The following is an 18701-nucleotide window of genomic DNA, read 5'->3' as shown; positions in this document are numbered from 1 at the left end:
GCTAATCAGTGCAGTAAGGGTATTCTAAGCATTTAGCATTTCAGCACTGGCCTTTTCAGCTCCTCCACTGTGTGTTTGGCCCGCCTGCTGCCAGTCACTGGCTGAAGTGGCTCCATTGACATTCAGCATCTATTTTGGCAAGGTCACGTGAAGGTTGTTAGGGACCTCCTCCTGCCAATTCGCTATTTGGCACCGCTTGGCTGGTACGGAGGACTCGCTACTCACAATTAATACTATGAACTATTATTTAATAGTGTAGTTAGCTTCCTTTAAATTAACCTGGGCATGCCCAAATTTGTTAATGACTGAGGCCCGACTGGTAGAGATGTTTTTGTTTTTAGACCAATTCCGATATTTTACAGAATAATATTCTGATAACTGATTAATCGCCAATCAATTAAAAAAATATTAAATGAGTAAAATAACCTTTTTTTTTTGGGGCTTTATCACTTAGAACAAAAAACAAAGATTACAATTACAGGCAGAGCATTTGATTGTTTTATGTCCTTTAGTATTTAACTGATTCAGGGTCATGGCATTGATGACACCTGGGGTGGACTCTGGCATACAGGGCAGATGCCCGGTGGGCCGGCCTGTTTTGAGGCCGATGCAGTGCTTTTTAATGATTATTTTCCTACATTTTACACCAAGAGACTGGCCCACAATTTAGAGGGACTAGTTTGGTAATCCAGTTTGAATAAAGATCGCAAACTGAAACATCATCAATGAACATCAGTGGCAGAACTACATGTTAGGCAGGAATCAGGTTGGGCCGGTAGACCTAAGTCAAAATACCAGGGCCGATTTTTTTTTTGTGCCAGTCCAGCCCTGATGACACCCCAAAGTTGCCAGCTCATGACAGTACAGTATGTACACACTGACTGAACCCAGCCTATTTCCTGGTTTTTGGGGGACAGAGCCTGGTTTAAGCCCACGATCGTTCGCCACCAGTTCGCTCTCTTCTGACTCCAAAACCGCAGCACTTTTTGCAAAAATACCCGTTATGAATGTAATGTAGCTTCTTCTTAATTCACTCAGGTGACCGCTTTGGAAAGCTTAAGTCGGTGGTGGCATCACTTAAAAATATAAACACTGGTAAAGATTTATAGAAATAAAATGTTGTATATGGATAGTTATCTTTTACCTAATGATTGTGTGAAATCATTAACATAATTGAATATCATTAGCAGTCACATTTAATCTCAGTTTCAAAAAGGGTGGTCATACCTGTTACAGGTAGTCAAATATCAGTAAACTTTCCAAAATGATCTGTGAAGGCCTAGCTAGCATCCGCAGTACACCTCCGATAAATCACGTCGTTGAAACCGCACAGGTGTTTCCTAATCAACACTCGGCTGGTGCCCCATAACGCAGGAGGTCCCCCGTGAGTGACTGTGGAAACTGATCTATGTCCCCCAAACCTGATGAATACAAACACACAACGTTAGCTGGTGTGCTTCCAGGATGGCATCCCCGCACCGGAAAAGGGATGGACACATTAGTCAACAAGCATCATCACGAAGAATGCAAACATTTTCTCTGCACATGCCCACATGGGCGACCCAGACGAGGACAAGCTCATATCGCCGCCACGGCAACGCCTCCCTCGGCGTGGCGACACTTTTCGCGAGCCAAATTGGACACGGCGGTCATGGAGCTCATTTCTCCCGCATTAACTCCACTAATGTGCACTAAATAGAGATCTCAGTGCAGGGACGGACAAAAAGCGGGCGCGCAGGAGGCACCAGGGCCAGCCGGGGCGCCGCCCCGTGCCAACTTTGCCTCACATGGAGACATACCCCTCCTTCTTCACTGGTGGCACACCTGCGGCCCACATCGTCATCTTCAGCCATTGAGACACCAGCAAATGTATAAATAGTGTATTTGTGCGTACACTTAAGTTGTTTTCCTAATCGGGAAGTAGGTAATAAAGTTGTTAAAACATACATACACATACACCTTAAATAGTTATCAAGTGTTGAGCCCATTTGCTAACCAAAAACAGCAGCACCTCGCAAGTCTCAAGTAGAGTCTTGGAGCTCATGACCTCCCTGCCAGTATTAAAGATCATCTTGCACTATGTGGAGATGGCGTCTTAACAGCGAGTGCCATTCCAGGAGACTCAGAGCCGTCCCACAATGTTGTGTATGTTGCTAACCAAAACAGAAGCACCTACAGAGTCTCAAATAACCAAAGCCTGGAGTCTTACCACATATTGTATATGAGAAGTGGATATGTGGGAACATCTGCCATGCCAGTTAGTCTTCCAGACTTGTGGCTGCTCCACAGTGTTGTCGGCGTTGCTAACCAAAACAGAAGCACCTATGGAGTTTTATTGCATGTTTTAAACAAGATTCCTGCGTTATGTGGAGAGGCCGTTTTTAAGCATGCTTAGCGCTCCAGTAGACTCCAGGTTGCTCTCGCGCCGTGCAAATTGTCAATGATGTTACAAAAACTATATAGGGTATTGTTGATTTTTTTTTCATTGACCAAAACTGGACTAAACTATCATATATTGAAATGACCAAAATATTACTATCACACATATTCCTCCAAAACGTAAGAGTAAACTAAAATGGCTGCCAAAACCAACTCTGAATTTAGAGTGACATAACACAGTGTCTCCACAATGTTGTGCACGTCCCTGTTTGTATTCCAGGGAGCCAAATTGCCTTTGGATGACTTTGGTGTGGAAGAACACAAACCTCCCACTGGTCTCATCACTACAAAAAATGTTTTCCTTAAGAGCGCAAAATGGTGGAATAACTCACCCCAGCCCACCCCTCCTTTTAAGGTCGATCGTCCCAGTACTTTTGTCCCCCCCCCCCCCCTCCATCTTTTTCGTCAAGTGGGTCAACAGAACAAAACACCGACTGAGGCCACACTCGTCGGCATAGCATCATTGGATCCAATTAGGTAAATAAATAAACAATATGCCTTCTGCTAGGGCGGCCTTAATGCACTTCTAATGCATTCTCACCCCCACCGAACCCACCCGCCCACCCACCAGTGGCCGCAGTGTGGCAGGCTGCACCTTCTCCACTTAATTGATGTAATTGTACGATAAGCCGCCTACAGTCTTATGCGGACGCTAAACTGATTAATCGCTTGTGTTAATATGATTTAATAGCGGGTGATCTGCTTAATGCAGTTAGCCATGCAATGCATATCAATTCATAACAATAAGGCTGACTTGTATCATAAAGAGGCCTTTTTATTTCCCAAGCAGGTTCGGTCCAACATTTTTTGGTGTACCACCATTTTATTTGCTCGTCTGTTTTTTTTGTTTTCTGTCTTTGTGAGCACTAGTGTGGTGACAGATGGCGAAGCCCCCCTCCTCCCCCTCTCTCAATCGCTCCCCATCTATGTCTCTCCATCCCTCTCGCCCCACCCCTCCAGGGAGGCCAGATCCCTCCGAATGCGGGCGCATGTCAATCAGCGGGCCCCTCATGTGATGGCGCTTGCCGGTGACGTGAAGCCATATGGGCGCTGGCATCGCAGCCTTCGAGCTGGTATGTAAACTCGCTCTTCACTCTCACACAACCCTCACTCGCTCCCTCATTCTCTCTCTTTCTCGCGCTCACCCTCTCTCTCGAGGAGGGGGCGGAGAGGGGGGCGAGGCGCCCAGTCGAGGAAGAGCCCGCGCGCCGTACGCACCTGCACGCCGACACGGAGCGACCATGCCGCTTCGGTCCCTGAAGATGGTGGTCTGAGAAAGAAAAAAACACACACACACACACACACACACACTCACGGACACTCCCTCCCTTTTTTTCGTGGCTACTGGACACCCCCCACCCACCCCTCCCATCCCGCGACAAGAGCTCGAGCGCAGGTGAGTTTGCATGCGAAGGCGGAGAGAGACGATATTGCGGTTTACGGATGCTCCCGAACGCACCTTTTGGGGGCTAATTGGGACGGTGCGATATGGACACGAGCTGAATCGCCACTTTTCTCTAACATCATCACATCGAATTCTTGTCGATGGGTAAGCAATATTTTTCGTTTAAAATTGCGGACTGTTTTTGTCGTTAAGTGGTATTAATAAACAGCGCGCATTTTGCTCGTATGGACACGTCTCAAATCGGCACTTTCGAGCAAAACAATCCTCCGTTTTCATCTTTAAATCTCATTCATACAGATTGAGTATATGCTTAGAAAATGTCACATTTCAAAGTGCAACGGGTGTTTTTGTTTGTCATGGGTGCGCTCGAAATATGCACTTGCAAGAAAATTAATCTAATTAATATGCAGCCATCAAATGTAATTCGCGTTTATGTCAATGCAAGAGTTTTGCTTATAAAATGACAGATTTTCTCTGACAATTTATTTGCATATTTCTTCCGCCCATTTAAAGTAGCCTATACACGCGCACGCACACACCTTTCGGCTCATTCATTAAATCACAGCCCACGGCCCATTTTTATTTATTTAACGAGCCCTAAAAGCCCGACAAGGTCCACGTCCATCTGGGAACGCGCACGCGTGCGTGCGCGTGCACTAAAATCAATTTCATGTTTTTGCAAGCTTGGCCTGTTAATTGTTTTTCCGTCTAATTGCTGCGACGAAGAAAGACGCGTGTGATTTTTAAAAGTCGATTTTGCCCCTGGCGCGTGCCCACACACACACATACACACACATCGAAAGATAATTACCTAACGGTGCTCACAGTCTTGCATAATGTAAAATACAATTTAAAGTCAATGTGGTAAAAAAAAGTCTAAACGTACATGTTTCATATTGTTTCGATTTTATGCTAATTTGTGGTCAGTTGGCGCGTTTTCAAGATTTAAACGGATGGCCTTGATACTTTTGTTTGTGAAATAATTTTTGAATTTTCATTGTATGTTTAATTGATACCCTTGGTTTTTTTTGTTTTTTGCTAATATACACTAATACGCTACTCGTCACCCCCCCCCCCCCCACTCCAATTTCAATATCTATATTTTAAAATAGGTCATGTCAAAATCAACAATTTCAACACCTAAAATGTTACGTAAATCTCGTTTCTTTTATAGCTGGAATAAAAATAAATTTAAAAAAAAAACACATAAAATGTGTACCAAAGAAACCCAGAAGGGTGGACTAAAATAAAGTGAATATAAATCAAAATTACATTGTGCATGACTATATCACATTACGCTTGATTGTTTTTAATCAAATAACGGATGGCATTAAAAAATGTAATTTTTCAGCATGACTGTAATATTTCGAGTCATTTTACAGAAGGCAATACACCCGATTAGATTAGGATTCCTTTTTCCCCTCCTTTTGTCGTCGTGCTTGTGACAAGATGTGTTGGGGATGAATAGTGTTGGAATGCCGCCAGGATGGATGTGGGCGTCCCAGCCTCCCTCCTCAGCCCCTCATGGGACCTGTAGTGTGCCGCCCCCCTCCCCTCCCCCCGCCTCCCTTTGGCCCATGCACTCCTACCAGAGGACATACTGTTAAAACTAATTCTATATTTGTAATTTACTGCAATGACAAATCAATTCAAGTCCCCCCAAAATGTCCTCATATTACTCTTTGACTTATTTATACATATTTGGATGTGACATTTTTGGGTGGGCAGATTCAACCATTTTAATCATCAAAAATAGAACGGCTTTCATCAAATGGTTTCCTCCCAGTCCACTCATTCTTGTGCAAATTTTCAAACTGCTTTCCTCACCTCCATTTTGGGATTGGTAGCTGTCGTCTGGATTCCCATGCAGCAAATGTTCTTGTCTGGAGGGGCTGCTGTGCGTCCGTCCAATGTCTCCAACACGTCCATCTGCTTCCAACTTACCTGTGTCGTATTCATGCAGCTCTGGGAATCCGTCTTCGTCATCTAGTTTGGAATCATTTGATATCATTCTTTCTTGAAAAAAAAATCATTTTAAAACTATCCCTCCGTACATTTTCATACTTTTCGGGTGTACTATATTTATCATTATTTCGTGTCATTTGCACCTGGGTGGTTGGGAGGGGGGACTGGGGGGGAGTCAATTTTTCGAGTGACACATTGCAGAGTAATCCGCCCTAAAAACGCAAGTAATTAACATTCCTCCTGTTTATAATTGTTCAAACAAGATGATTTGATTTAAAAACAAAAACACGAAGTGCAAGTGGCAAATACTCTCCGTAACTACCCGGATTAAATTTAGCTCCTCCCCTACATGCAAAGATTGCCTCAGCGGACGGGATGCATCGCTTGAACATTTTGTACTAACTCGTAATTTCTTATTTGAACGGTGGTTTGGGCGCCACCTTGTGGCAGTTTAGCGCATTTCGGAAAACACACACAAAAAAATGCTAAGTAATTTTTTTTTATCTGCACACAGTATGTAGATTAATGTAAAAACTTGCAGGGAATGTGCACTGTTAGCAAAAATGTCTGTGATGCATTCTCGCTAGGACGGAACAATTTTGAAAAATAATCCAATTGAGATAATTTTTCTTAATATTGTGATTATGATTTAATATGTGATTTCTTTCTGTTGAATCAAAATCAAACGATCCACATTTGTGTCCATTTTCTAATGTTACAGACCAAATCAGTACCTAAATAATCATTATTATTATTTTTGGCCAATTTGAAAGAATGTCCTGTTTTCTAACCCGACTCATCGATTCATCGACTAAATGACTGACAGATACTTGGCGGTGACTTGAAAATTCAGTTTGTGTTTCTTGTCCGCTCCCTCCCCACGCAGAGGCAAAATGTTGACCAGGCTTTTCAACGACCCCTCGCTGCTCCCCGACGTGCAGAAATATTCGGGCTGGGCGGACGACAGCGACGACGACCAGATGAAAGAGGACGGCGACACGCGGGACAACATGGACGCCTCGTCTGAGCTGCGGCTGGGCAGCCGGACGCACTCGGAGCACGCCGGCGAGGACGAGGACGAGGACGACGAGGACGACGGGGACGACGGGGCCGAGGACGACGTGGCCGAGGACGACGAGTGCGACGGCGACGACACAGAGGGCGAGCGTCCCAAGAAGCGGGGCCCCAAGAAGCGCAAGATGACGGCGGCCCGCATCGAGCGCTCTAAGGTGCGGCGCATGAAGGCCAACGCCCGCGAGCGCACGCGCATGCACGACCTCAACTCGGCCCTGGACAACCTGCGCAAGGTGGTGCCCTGCTACTCCAAGACGCAGAAACTCTCCAAAATCGAGACGCTGCGCCTGGCCAAGAACTACATCTGGGCCCTGTCGGAGATCCTGCGCTCGGGCAAGCGTCCGGACCTGGTGTCCTACGTGCAGACCCTGTGCAAGGGGCTGTCGCAGCCCACCACCAACCTGGTGGCCGGCTGCCTGCAGCTCAACTCGCGAAACTTCCTGACGGAGCAGCAGTGCCCCGATGGGGCGCGCTACGGCTCGGGCTCCTTCGCCATGCACTCGTACCCGTACCAGTGCGCCCGCTTGTCCAGCCCGCACTGCCGGCAGGGCTCGAACTCGCACCCGCTGGGCTCGCACGGCTACTGCCCCACGTATGACTCGGCTTACGGCGGTGGCGGCGGTGGCGGTGGCGGCGGCGGCTCCCCAGAGTACAACAGCCCCGAGTACGAGAGGCCCCTGAGCCCGCCGCCGTGCGTCAACGGGAACTTTGCCCTCAAGCACCAAGGCGCGGCCTCGCCCGACCACGACAAGGCGTACCACTACTCTATGCACTACTCGGGCCTTCCCGGCTCCAGGCCCGGCGGCACCGCCGCCGCACACAACCTGGTCTTTGGCTCCTCTGGGGCCCGCGGCGGCATTCACTCGGAAAACGTCCTGCCTTACCACGACATGCACTTGCACCACGAGCGCGCGCCCGCCTACGACGAACTTAACGCCTTTTTCCACAACTGAAGTGTGTGCGCGAGAGCGCCCCCTTGCTGCTCACAATCTTTGCTCACGCTTCATTTTCGGACTTTTCGTTCTTGTCCTTTGCAATCGTCAGGGAAACAGGATCCGTGGAAACAGACACATTTGTATTTTACACTTTTATTTGCAAAGTGAAGGCTGTAACGGTTAATTGACGATTAATCGACAATTAATCGATTATCAAATGAATCAACGATTTTTGAGAATCGATTCATCGTTAGATGCCTTTCTTCATTTAAAATTGCCTACATGGTAAGAATTTAAGCCTCTCAACAGTAAACATTCTCAGATTTCTGTTGTCCTTCATGAAAGCATCTTTGTGTTGAATCTAAATAAAACAATTGCTTTTACTTTGAAAATCAATGATCATCATTTTTACCTTTTTTTTCCTGATGAGTCACAGACCAAACAAGTAATGAAATTGTAATTGTTGTTTTCTGCACTGTCAATTGGAAGCGATGCCTTGTTTTTCAACAAAGGGATGGACATTAAAAATGTTTTTCTAAAAATCCGATTGATTGATTTATCAACAGATGAATCAATTATATTTAAAAAAAAATCGTTAGTTGCAGCCCTATTTCAAAGGGGGAAAAAAATATGTATTTGTGTTGGTGCTCGTTTATCTTATTTCCCACTTGCCCATTGGAGAATCGGAGCAAACATTTACACTATATGAACATTTGCAGGAGGTTGTGTTTTAATTTGTATTCAATTTCCTTTCATCATTCAGTTATCAAACAGCTTGAAGGTCTGTTTTTCTTTTTCTTTCCTTCTCTCAAATCTGTTGTTTGGCATCTATGCAAAAGCAGACACAAAAACATTTCCTCATTTTTCCAACTGTCATTTATTCTTGATGCTCCTATAACTGAGCTACAACACTCATTCCCCCAGTTTTTATTTAATAAATTATTTATTATTGCTTGCACGTTTATTTATTATTGTGTTTCCCCCTCTGTAATTAATGTGAATAGTCAATGGAAATGAAGGGACCCCCCCCCCCCCCATGTGCTTATTTATTATTTTTCCCATCGAGTCTTTCAACTTTGTATCCAACCAAACTGTGTGGCATAAGAAAAGAACGACAATAAAATGACAAACTATGAAATTGTGCAACCTGATTAATTTCCATTCTTTCTCACTCATATCACATTTCCTTCATTTATTTAGATCAGATATCTAATGAGGCGATTAGTGCACATGACCAACCTTCCCCCATGTTGGCATTTTATTCTCCCCCCTGCGCGAGGTATACTTGGCGCCAAAAGTGAGCGAGAGCGTCACGTGTGCCAGATATCTGAATATTTGACAAAAGAGTCGTTTTAAAAAAAACGAGAGGAGAGAGAGAGAATGTGTGTGCGCGCGTGTGTGTGTGCGTGTGTGTCCTATTTCACGCGGAAATTTTGTGGCGGATTTGCAGCGAGTCTCATTTATGGCCAGTGATGCATTCAAGGTCAATTCGGTAATTTGGTAACCCCCCGCATATTTCTCAGGACTACTTTCGTTCCATATAATGATTTTGACATGTATTTAAACACGTTCAATACGTTTTAAAATTGTGCTGTTAGACAATTAATTTCCGCCATTTTGTGCATAGGCCTAGTCTCTATTTTTTTACTCGCATTATTTCAACTAACAATTAAAACCAAACGGTCATCACGTTTTATATAACATAATTTTCATTGATTTCCAATCATTTACAAGTTTAGAAAACGTCACAAGATAATCATACAAGCCTTAAACTATATTAAAAATTACAATACACGTTACACACTTAATAATGCACAGGCTGGTGTATCCGTTGCCACCTCGACTGGGTTTTATTCCTTCCCCTTCCTCCCCAAAAAGGAATAAAAGTCCCGTTACAGTGCACGACCACTCGCGAATGTAATGGCGTTAGACGGCCTTACAAAGGCCCGCTTCGTTCCCTTGAACGCAACATCTTCTTTTCCGGTTGCAAAAAAAAGCTCTGATTGTTTGGTATTATTCGATGACAAAAATCATCACAATTATCTATTGTTGTTTTTTATTTGATGCGTTTTTACTCTATTTTTTGCACATCGCCTGTTAGCGTTTCATTTTTAACCCCGAAAATTTTCATGACAATTCAATTAAGGCCCTTTTCCCCCAAACATAAAAAAAAAATCTCTTTACATTCATGACAACGCAATATAGTTCCATTCTATTTGGATAATTACCTTTTGAGGCAGACTGGCTTGTAGGAGTCACACACTTGGACGCCGCCCTTTCCATTCGTTCCCGCTGTCAATAAATACATAAATAAACAAATAAATAAATGACCAACCAGTTTGATTACACTCCCGTTAAATGTTCAAGTTTAAGTGAATTTATTCCGTCTTTGTGCACGCCTGGGCCTAAAATGTTTAATTGTAGGGAGAGGGTGTCCAGCGTGTGCGCGCGCGTGCGTGAGAGTGTATGTGTGTGTGACCCAGGCAGTACACCGAGCCAAGTCCCTTATAATGTCCCCCGCAGCAGCAGTGGTTCGCGGGCCAACTGGGAGGGGGGGTCCATCATCCATATCTCCTTGCCGACTTTTTGTTTTTTGGAGCATCTGTTCATTATCCAGCAGCGCGTGCACATGCAGCATTTAGAAAAATGTCGATTTTTTATTTTTAAAGGCGCACTTCTTTCTTTCTCTTTTTTTCTTTCTTTCTAATTAATATTTTTTTAAGTTAGTGCATGTTTTTTGGGGGGGTGAAAAACTCTTGCTTCAAGTTGCAGTGACACCGTGAGTGTGTGAGTGATCTCGCTGTTTAAATTATCATGTGCCGTGCAGCCGGCCCACTCTTTTTCTCACTCAAACTTGAGAGTGTGTTTGTCCGACTGCAGGGCCATGAGCAAAATGTCACAAGTACAATGGTGTGAAGTCCAATTAGCCACCAGAAGACCTATTCATTAATTAATAAATACGTGTGTGTGTGTGTGTGTGTGTGTGTGTGTGTGTGTGTGTGTGTGTGTGTGTGTGTGTGTGTGTGTGTGTGTGTGTGTGTGTGTGTGTGTGTGTGTTCTGTGATCATCTTAAAAATAAATAAATAAATAAGCATCATAAAGTGGATTTAAAAAGTGCGGTGGTACCTTGAACTACGAGTTGAATTCGTTCTGTGACCACGTTTGTAACTCGAAATCAATGGAAATTAATGTATTCCACCTAAACACATTTGCAAAAATTGATGTAATGTGTGTTTTAATAAGAACAAAACAGCATCCCAAAATATTCTTTATAAACATAAATATAACAATAGGTTTTTGTCACACTGCATCAATCGAATGACCAATTGTGTTCCTTTTTCGGGTGTGCCCTTGGCTTGCACCTGAGGACAAATAGACTCATATATTGCGACATTTCAACTCTTCTAAGATGATGATCATCAGTGTAGCACTAGTAGGTCATTTGAAACAGAGGATTAAGAATATATACCTGTGTGTGCTATATTGGCTGTCTACATGTGTTGCTGTACTGTTTGCATTCAATCCAATTGCTTAAAGGCCACTGCAACATTGATGCTATTTAGAGTTAGCATTAAGATAGCAGCCATAAAGGCTACACTATGCAGCTGACTGAAATACACAAGGTGCAAATAATTTTGTTTTATGTTTAATTTGACGGCAGTAAACCTCAACTGGGAAAGGCAATATGCACAATTTAATTTCACTCAAGAGTTGGGTTAAATGAAAAACCCACAAAACCCAATTTAGGGGGATATATATATATATATATATATATATACAGTATATACTGTGTATTCAAATTTATTTTAACAGAACAACAAAATTTTCTGACCCAAGTGGCAGCTGGTCACTTTTTAACCCACAATTGGGTCAGTTAGGTGTTTTTAGAGTGGACAGCACATGTAACTCAAGCCTGGGCTCACAAGATGCAAAAAATAAATAAATAAATAAATAAATAAAGCAAGCACAGAATGACAGCTTGTATCTGAAAAAAATAAGTTGAGTCCTTATCAATCCTCTGTCATTATCTCAACACTAAAAACAGATGGGTAAAAACAAAAAAACAAAAAAACTCAAATTGGGTGAAAAAGGTTGACCCAACTTTTTGGGTTAAATGAATAACCCAACAAATTAGATCAATTGAATTTCCACAAAACAAACTTTTTTTTATGTACAACCCATTTTTTGTTTTTCAAAAAACAAAAAATGACCCAAGCCAAAACACTTGGGTCAGTCTCTTTCTGACCCAATTAGGGTTATTTTTAACCCAACTGTTTTCATTGTGAAGGCACCCTTAATACTGTTAAGTCAAAAATAACCCAATATTGGTCAAAAATTGGATTGACTACTTAGGCCAATTTGACCCAACTTGGGCCAAAATTTGAGCCATTTTTTTTAGGTTGCCTTGTACACCAAAACATTTTTTTTGTGGAAAACCACAGAAAGTAGTGGGTTGGTCCGAATTTTTACACACATTTGGTGAATTTTGACCCAGCATTTTTTAGAGTGTATATGTGTGCAGAATTTGTCAAGGAATGAAAATAAAAATGCAATAATCTACAAAAACATACAAAAAAAGCAGCATTAAAAATTGAGAGAGAAAAAGTGCAAACTGATGATGAGGAGGAAGAGGATGAAATTCCGCAACATCTGCACGTTTGCACACACTCAAGTGAAGAAAGAAGATGGAGAGCTGCGGGTCCGGCTCGGGGGAGAGACCCCATGAAGAGGAGGGGGTGAAGCAGGCTCTTTTTGGCGGGTGTCCAGGAATGTCGGGGAAGGGGGAGGGGCTACATCTGGCAGATGTGCATGCACGAGAGGAATGGAAATGCTATTTTTTCTTAATACGCCCCCTAAACAAGCACCTCGCTCTTCATCCCTGTCTTCATCCTCACGGCATGTGAGTGCGACCGGGGTCAATGAAGGGGGTGTGCGTATGGCCTTAGTTTAGGAGGTTAAGTAGGAGCGTGCACGGGGACGCAACTGGATGAGAGATCTGGGTGTGTGTGGGGGGGGGGGGGGGGCATCGGTTGCTGGTCTGCACAGATGGCGTGCGCGCGGGTCCGTTATGATAGGCTTGGATGATGCCCTCGTGGTCACATGGGCAGCAGTAATTGGCCTCCATATTGACCAGTTTGCAGCGCTGGGGGGGTGGAGGGGTGGGGGCTCTCTCCCAGCTGGACCTGTCACACGGCATTGAGCACACACCACTGATTACCCCATCGACCCCCCCGAACACACACCGTGCCTCGAACCCTCTACCCAAACCCATACTACCATACTTTGTCTCCCCACTTCATGATCTCAAGGGTCATAGGTCATCATCAGTTTCAAGCTGGTCTGAGTCGCTTGCTGCCTCTGACCATCACTTCCTGTTTCATTGTTTACTTCCTGATTTGCCGTTGTCTGACAAGTGTTGCGTCTCAGACTTGATGTCTGGATAGGTTAGATACATTTGAGTAAGCCTTCTTCTTCTTTTCCTTTCGGCTTTTCCCTTCAGGGGTCGCCGCAGCGAATCAGATGCCTCCATCTAACCCTGTTCTTTGCATCCTCTGCTCTCACACCAACTACCTTCATGTCCTCTATAACTCCATCCATAAACCTCCTCTTTGGTCTTCCTCTAGACCTCCTGCCTGGCATTTGGAAACTCAGCATCCTTCTGCAAATATACTCACTATCTCTCCTCTGGACATGTCCAAACCATCTCAGTCTGGCTTCTCTGACTTCCTCTAACATGTGCTGTCCCTCTGATGTACTTATTCTTGATCCTGTCCATCCTGGTCACTCCCAAAGAGAACCTCAGAACTTTCATCTCTGCCACCTCCAGCTCTGCCTCCTGTCTTTTCCTCAGTGGCGCTGTCTTCAGACCAAACAACATTACTGGTCTCACCACAGTTTTATAAACCTTTCCTTTTATTTTAGCTGAAGCTCTTCTATCACACCTGACACTTTTCTCCACCCGTTCCAGCCTGCCTGCACACGTCTCTTCACTTATTTTCCGCACTCTCAATTGCTCTGGACTGTTGACCCTAAATACTTAAACTCCTCCACCTTCTTGGTCTCTTCTCCCTGTAACCCCCCCTCTCTTCCACTTGGGTCCCTCCCATTCACACACAAATACTCCGTCTTGCTACGGCTAACCTCCATTCCCCTCCTTTCCAGGGCAAACCACCACGCCTCTAGCTTCTCCTCCACCTGTTCCCTGCTCTCAATACAGATCACAATGTTATCCGCAAACATCATAGTTCATGGAGATTCCTGTCTAACCTCGCCTGTCACCCTTCCCATTACCATAGCTGATCCCTGATGCAGTCCCACCTCCACTTTGAACTCCTCCGTCACACCTACAACACACCTCACACCACAGTCCTCATACATGTCTTGCACCACTTCAAACATACTTCTCTGCTACTCCAGACTTCCTCATACAAAACCACAGTTCCTCTCTGGGCACCCTGTCGTAAGCTTTCTCCAGATCTACAAAGACACAATGCAGCTCCTTCTGACCTTCTCTGTACTTCTCTATCAACATCCTAAAAGAAAATACTGCATCCGTGGTACTCTTTTTTTTTTTGGCATGAAACCATACTGCTGCTCACAAATGTTCATCTCTGCCCTCAGTCTAGCATCAACTACTCTTTCCCATAGCTTCATTGTGTGGCTCATTAGCGTTATTCCTCCGTAGTTGCCACAACTCTGCACGTCTTCCTTGTTCTTAAAAATGGGCGCCAGCACACTTCTCCTCCATTCCTCAGGCATCTTCTCACTATCTAAGATCCTATTGAACAACCCAGTCAGAAATTCTACTGCTACCTCTCCTAGACACTTCCATATCTCCACAGGTATATCATCAGGACCGAGTGCCTTTCCACTCTTTATCCTCTTCATGGCCCTTCTCACTTCCTCCTTACTCATCTTTGCTACTTCCTGGTCCACAACAGTCACCTCTTCTACTCTTCGTTCTCTCTCATTTTCCTCATTCATCAACTCTTCAAAGTACTCTTTCCATCTTCCCATCACACTACTTCCATCCCTATCCTTTATTACCCTAACCTCCTTCCCATCTCTGTCTCTTTGCCTTGCCAACTTGTATAGATCAGTCTCTCCCTCCTTACTGTCCAACCTAGCATACAAGTCATCGTAAGCCCCTTGTTTGGCCTTTGCCACTTCTACTTTTACCCTACGCTGCATTTCCCTGTAGTCTTCTCAGTGTCATACTTTTTCTTAGCTCTAGCTCCAATTCTGCACCTCCTCATTCCACCACCAAGTCTCCTTATCTCCTTTCCTTCCAGATTGCACACCAAGGACTGTCCTACCTGTCTTTGATGTAGTTGTCCAGTTACCTGGAAGCACTTCCTGACCATCCAGAGCCTGTCTCAACTCCTTCCTGAAAGTCATACAACACTCTTCCTTTTTCAGCTTCCACCATTCCGTCCTCTGCTCTGCCTTTGCCGTCTTTGTCTTCCTCACCACCATAGTCATCACTACCATCCTATGCTGTCTGGCTACACTCTCACCTACCACTATTTTGCAGTTGTTGATCTCCTTCAGATGACACCGTCTACACAAGATGTAGTCTACCTGTGTACTCCTACCTCCACTCTTGTAGGTCACTCTATGTTCCTGCCTCTTCTGGACACTCACTCTATCTGACACTCTTTTTACCTCTAGGACATTCCTAACAAACTCCTCCACGATAAACATTCGAGTAAGCCCATTTTGTTAAAAACTGATCGTTGTAATGCTTTGGTGGGAACTGAACTGAGTCGGTGTCAAAGGTAAGTGTGCATTTTTGCCTATAAAACAGCTCATCGTTTTATTTATCTGATCACCCATAGCTTAAAGACCGTTGAAAAGGAGATGGGCGGCATTCGTGCCAGCATCCGGAGCTGTATTATACCATTTTAATCAATTTAATCAATTTGTTTCATTCATTTGTAAAATAAAAAAGACAATGTAAAGCAATATTCAAATTAGTAAAGTAAAGTAAAAATAATTCAAGGGGACAAAAAGAAGTAAAACTAGTTTTGTCTGCCCCTGATCAACACAAAAACACACACAAAATGAATGACAGCGAGCGGGCGGACTGCGTGTCCTTGTGCTACACATATTTTTGCAGTAATCGTGCTTTTATAATAAATAAATAAAAAACTAGACTGAGATGATGTAGTTTTCTAATCCAGATTGTTGCACAAACTGACACCTTGAGTTGAAATACATCTTTCTTTTTGTTTTATTCTATTTTTAAGTTTGGAAAAAATGTATGTTCCTCTTAATTTGTACTCACTTTCCCTTTGTATAAATTTGGTTTGTATATTGAATGCTAAAATGTCTTTTAAGGCAGTTAAACGCCATGAATTCATCAAATTTGAAAGTTTTTAGTTGTATAAATAATGGATGAGTGTGGTCTCTGTATCCACAAACGCAAATAACACATATAGCAAGTTGAAAGAAAAGAAAGATGGATTCAGTGTAGGTTTTGCCAGCAGACCCCCACACTTCAATGCAATAGGTCAGGTATGGAACAATCAATGAATTAGATCAAAAATAAATTACAAAAATTCTTGTTCAATGATTCTTTAACCTTAAGTAATAGCAACATAATAAATGAATGATGTATTAGCGCACTAAATTAGCAATGAATTCAACATGATTTTTGGCAATAATGGTATAATATGGTATGATATCAACTTGAACATGGTGGCGTTTTTTTGATTTCCTGAAAAGTAGTCATTTTTTTTGGGGGGGATGCGAGGATTCTGCCAGACAGCGATGATATGCCGATTGAAGTGGTGGCATATTTTCTAACTGTATGGTTTCTTTAAAACCAGTTTGGAGAGTACATTCTCACCAAACCGACCTCTCACGAGAGTGAAATGACCATAAAAATGGCACCCTTGTAAGCTAATTCTGATGACTATTGTCTTTGTGGAATATGAATTAAGCAGCAAAGTCCACCATTTTTTATCCATCTCAGGCACCTGTAATATTGCCTCTTGCTGTCAATTGACAGTGACATCACAGTTGCTCAGGGCTCAGGTAGCGACGGCTCCCCTGTTGTCTGAACTTGGTCATGTGACGTTCGCAAGCTGAGCCGTGATTGGTCGTTACCTGAGCCTTGAGCAACTGTGATGTCATTTTTACTCAACAGCAAGTAAAAAAATTAAAATATAATTTTAATGATAAATCATTTTTGTAATATTCTGACCAATTAACATTAATGAAAGCCTATTGACTCATAATAGTAAACAAACGGTAGCATCCCTTCATTGCTTCCTAATATAACAAATACTCTCAGGCCTTCTTTTCTTACAGCGTGGGTACCTAGCAGACCTCTCTCTATGCAGCTGACCAAATTTTAGCATGCTATCACCCTCCCACCTGGCGCGCATGCGTGTGTGCGTGTTTTGCCGCGTGATGCCCGACTGCGAGGGAGTTAGCACCGGAGAGCGCCTCTCATCTCAGACTTGGCAGGGAAGGGTCTCCGGGTACAAGGAGAACAATGGTCTCTCCTTGGCTGCTGTCAGCCAGCAAACACACCACGCTGGCACACGCTCAATTACGGGGGGGCGGGATGGATATACAGACACACACACACATATATAGACACGTGTGGCATCAAAATGGGCACTGGTGGCACCAAGGAGGATTGTGGGAACTCATGGAAGTCACTTGTAAAAACGACTGCAGCGATATAACAATAAAATAGGTGACATCACAAGAGACTGCCGCTCAGCGAGCATCTAAAACAGGGGTGGGCAATGGAAATGAGTTCAAAAGTACGTTACTCAGGCCCACGGGCATTTACATCCTGTAATATTTTTTGCATTCATTTACATGGTAATATCTCAAATTAGTTAATTGTTGTGTATGTATGTACTCCTTTATCTCACATTTATTTATTTACTTTGAAATAAAAAAAATTAGTAAAAAGAAACATTTGACTACATTGGTTAAATAATTACAATTATATCAAATGTAAATATTACAATTGAAAGGTGAGCATAATTCCTTATTTTACGTACACATTTCATCTATTTTTAAATGTTTTTTGTTTCGTTTTTTAAATAAATCCTCATTAAATGACCAAGCAAAAATCTTTTTGTAATAGTTTCCCCTCCCACACACTTTTAATACATTTAAGCTCATTCAAACACACATTTTGGAATATGCCTTGGAACATGTCCTCACTATATTGCCTTCAAAAAATGAGAGACTATCTCTATAAGATCACTGAGGAAATTAAAAGAATCTCGCTCGCACAGTTCTCCAAAAAAAGAGGCAAAGCGTGCTTGCTTCAAGCTGTTCATTTGTCATACCCAGTTGAAATTGACTGCAAGACTGACATAAAATATGTTGCAAATGTGGTCATAAAATGAATTCAACTCATATCTCAAGGTAACCCAAAATGCCATACACCTGCTAATGGAAATTAGCATACATGTCATTATAAGCCTTCAAACAAGTTATATTCTAAGACAAACGGTGCAGCAAAACATACACATCTGCTTGTGAACTTTTTTTTTAACTCATTATTGCAATTGCAATTGAATATGTGATTATTTTGTTGCTTGAACAGTGAAAGATTTTACATTAGCCACAGATTAATGGCGCACATTCACTCTGATTTCACTATTATTCCCTATGAGAAAAAAATCATCGGACCTTAGTGCTTTTCCACTGAAATTTCTTCCAGTGAACGGCGTGTGCGCCCTTCCTTATGCATGAGAGAGGATGATGAGCAAGGAGAGACAGGAGAGAAGGTTGAAGTGTGTACGTGTGTGAGGAAAAAAAAGGGGGGGGGGTTGTAGAGGTAGTGGTGGGGAGGGGGGTTAAATTCTGTGACATCTGTTCATTACAACTAGAGTGTGTTTATTTTTATA

At 43.1% G+C, this 18701-nt stretch overlaps 2 protein-coding genes across 6 annotated transcripts in view; one reads left to right on the top strand and one right to left on the bottom strand.

Moving 5' to 3' along the window:
- The window catches only part of LOC147182292 (uncharacterized), a 61914-nt gene that overhangs the window by 15953 nt on the left and 27260 nt on the right, over positions 1-18701 (bottom strand). For 2 of the 3 annotated variants that reach the window (XM_086060154.1, XM_086060146.1), the window contains exons 5-6: positions 10047-10110; positions 5672-5830 (exon numbers count right to left, since the gene is read on the bottom strand). In XM_086060154.1, coding sequence (XP_085916280.1) covers positions 5672-5830; positions 10047-10110 — 223 coding nt within the window. Of the gene's footprint in view, positions 1-3418; positions 4607-5671; positions 5831-10046; positions 10111-18701 lie in introns of those variants that run through there. The other variant, XR_015090575.1, reaches the window with a different exon arrangement.
- On the top strand, positions 3423-8956 carry LOC147182293 (neurogenic differentiation factor 2-like). Of its 3 annotated transcripts, XM_086060082.1 has the most exons (3): positions 3423-3512; positions 3598-3988; positions 6696-8956. In XM_086060082.1, exons 2-3 carry the CDS (start codon positions 3846-3848, stop codon positions 7834-7836), a joined length of 1284 nt encoding a protein of 427 aa, XP_085916208.1. In that variant the 5' UTR covers positions 3423-3512; positions 3598-3845; the 3' UTR covers positions 7837-8956. The 3 variants fall into 3 exon arrangements, with proteins under 3 accessions (XP_085916208.1, XP_085916216.1, XP_085916203.1); XM_086060090.1 differs by having other exon boundaries at positions 3437-3835; XM_086060077.1 differs by having other exon boundaries at positions 3438-3988.

This window comes from Leptonotus elevatus, chromosome 1 (genome assembly GCF_054856555.1).
Source record: "Leptonotus elevatus isolate MCC_2025b chromosome 1, RoL_Lele_1.0, whole genome shotgun sequence".
Lineage (NCBI taxonomy): Eukaryota > Metazoa > Chordata > Actinopteri > Syngnathiformes > Syngnathidae > Leptonotus > Leptonotus elevatus.
This window is presented reverse-complemented; position numbering and strand designations above follow the sequence as displayed.